Consider the following 765-nt stretch of genomic DNA (forward strand, 5'->3'; position numbering starts at 1 on the left):
CCCGCCCCAGCGGCTGGAGATGAGCGCTGAAGCGGAGGGGCCGTCGCGGGCGGATGGTGCCGGCGCGGACAGCACGAGGTGACGCCGCCTCAGGTACCGTGGCTCTTCAGCATCCTCGCGAGTGCGGGCGGCGCTGGGCTGTGCAGCGCCCGCCTGACCTCCGCCCAGCTCCAGGCACCGCCCGGAGGCAGCGGGGACGGTGCGGTGTCCCTGGGACGGTAGCCAGAGGCAACATTCCGAGCCTGGCGGGGCAGCCTTCTCTGCAGCCGTGTTGTGATTTTGATCCTGGAGAGTGTGGGCTGCTGCTGGCAGCTACAGGATGAAGTCGCCTCCCTGCTGCATGTCGCTTTCTTCCCAAGCATCCTTGGAGGAACCAGGGAGTAGCACATCCCTGGGTTCGCTGGAGTCCAGTGTTTTCTCTAGTGAGGAAGAGCAGGGGCCCCTGCTCCAGAAGGTCATTCCCTCTCTGGACTGCTTTACTATCAATGTAGGAGGCAGCCGCTTTGTGATGTCCCAGCAAACTTTGTCTTGCTACCCTGACACCCGTCTTGGCAAACTGGCAGTAGTGGTCTCTGCTGCCCGGGATGTGGCTTCTGGCCTCCTTGAGCTTTGTGATGATGCCAACCTTGTGGAGAATGAGTATTTCTTTGACCGGAGCTCACAGGCATTTCACTACATCCTGAATTACTATCAGACAGGGAGGCTGCATGTGATGGAGCAGCTGTGTGCACTCTCTTTCCTGCAAGAGATCCAATACTGGGGTTT

At 60.1% G+C, this 765-nt stretch overlaps 1 protein-coding gene across 1 annotated transcript in view; it reads left to right on the top strand.

The window, feature by feature from the left end:
* The first annotated feature begins 295 nt into the window (after positions 1-295).
* Positions 296-765, top strand: part of KCNV1 (potassium voltage-gated channel modifier subfamily V member 1) — an 11,146-nt gene continuing 10,676 nt past the window's right edge. The window contains exon 1 of the mRNA XM_005430298.2: positions 296-761. Within this exon, the coding sequence (XP_005430355.1) occupies positions 320-761 (442 nt within the window). The 5' untranslated portion in view covers positions 296-319. The remainder of the gene's footprint in view (positions 762-765) is intronic.

This window comes from Geospiza fortis, unplaced genomic scaffold, assembly GCF_000277835.1.
Source record: "Geospiza fortis unplaced genomic scaffold, GeoFor_1.0 scaffold252, whole genome shotgun sequence".
NCBI classification, from domain to species: Eukaryota; Metazoa; Chordata; class Aves; order Passeriformes; family Thraupidae; genus Geospiza; species Geospiza fortis.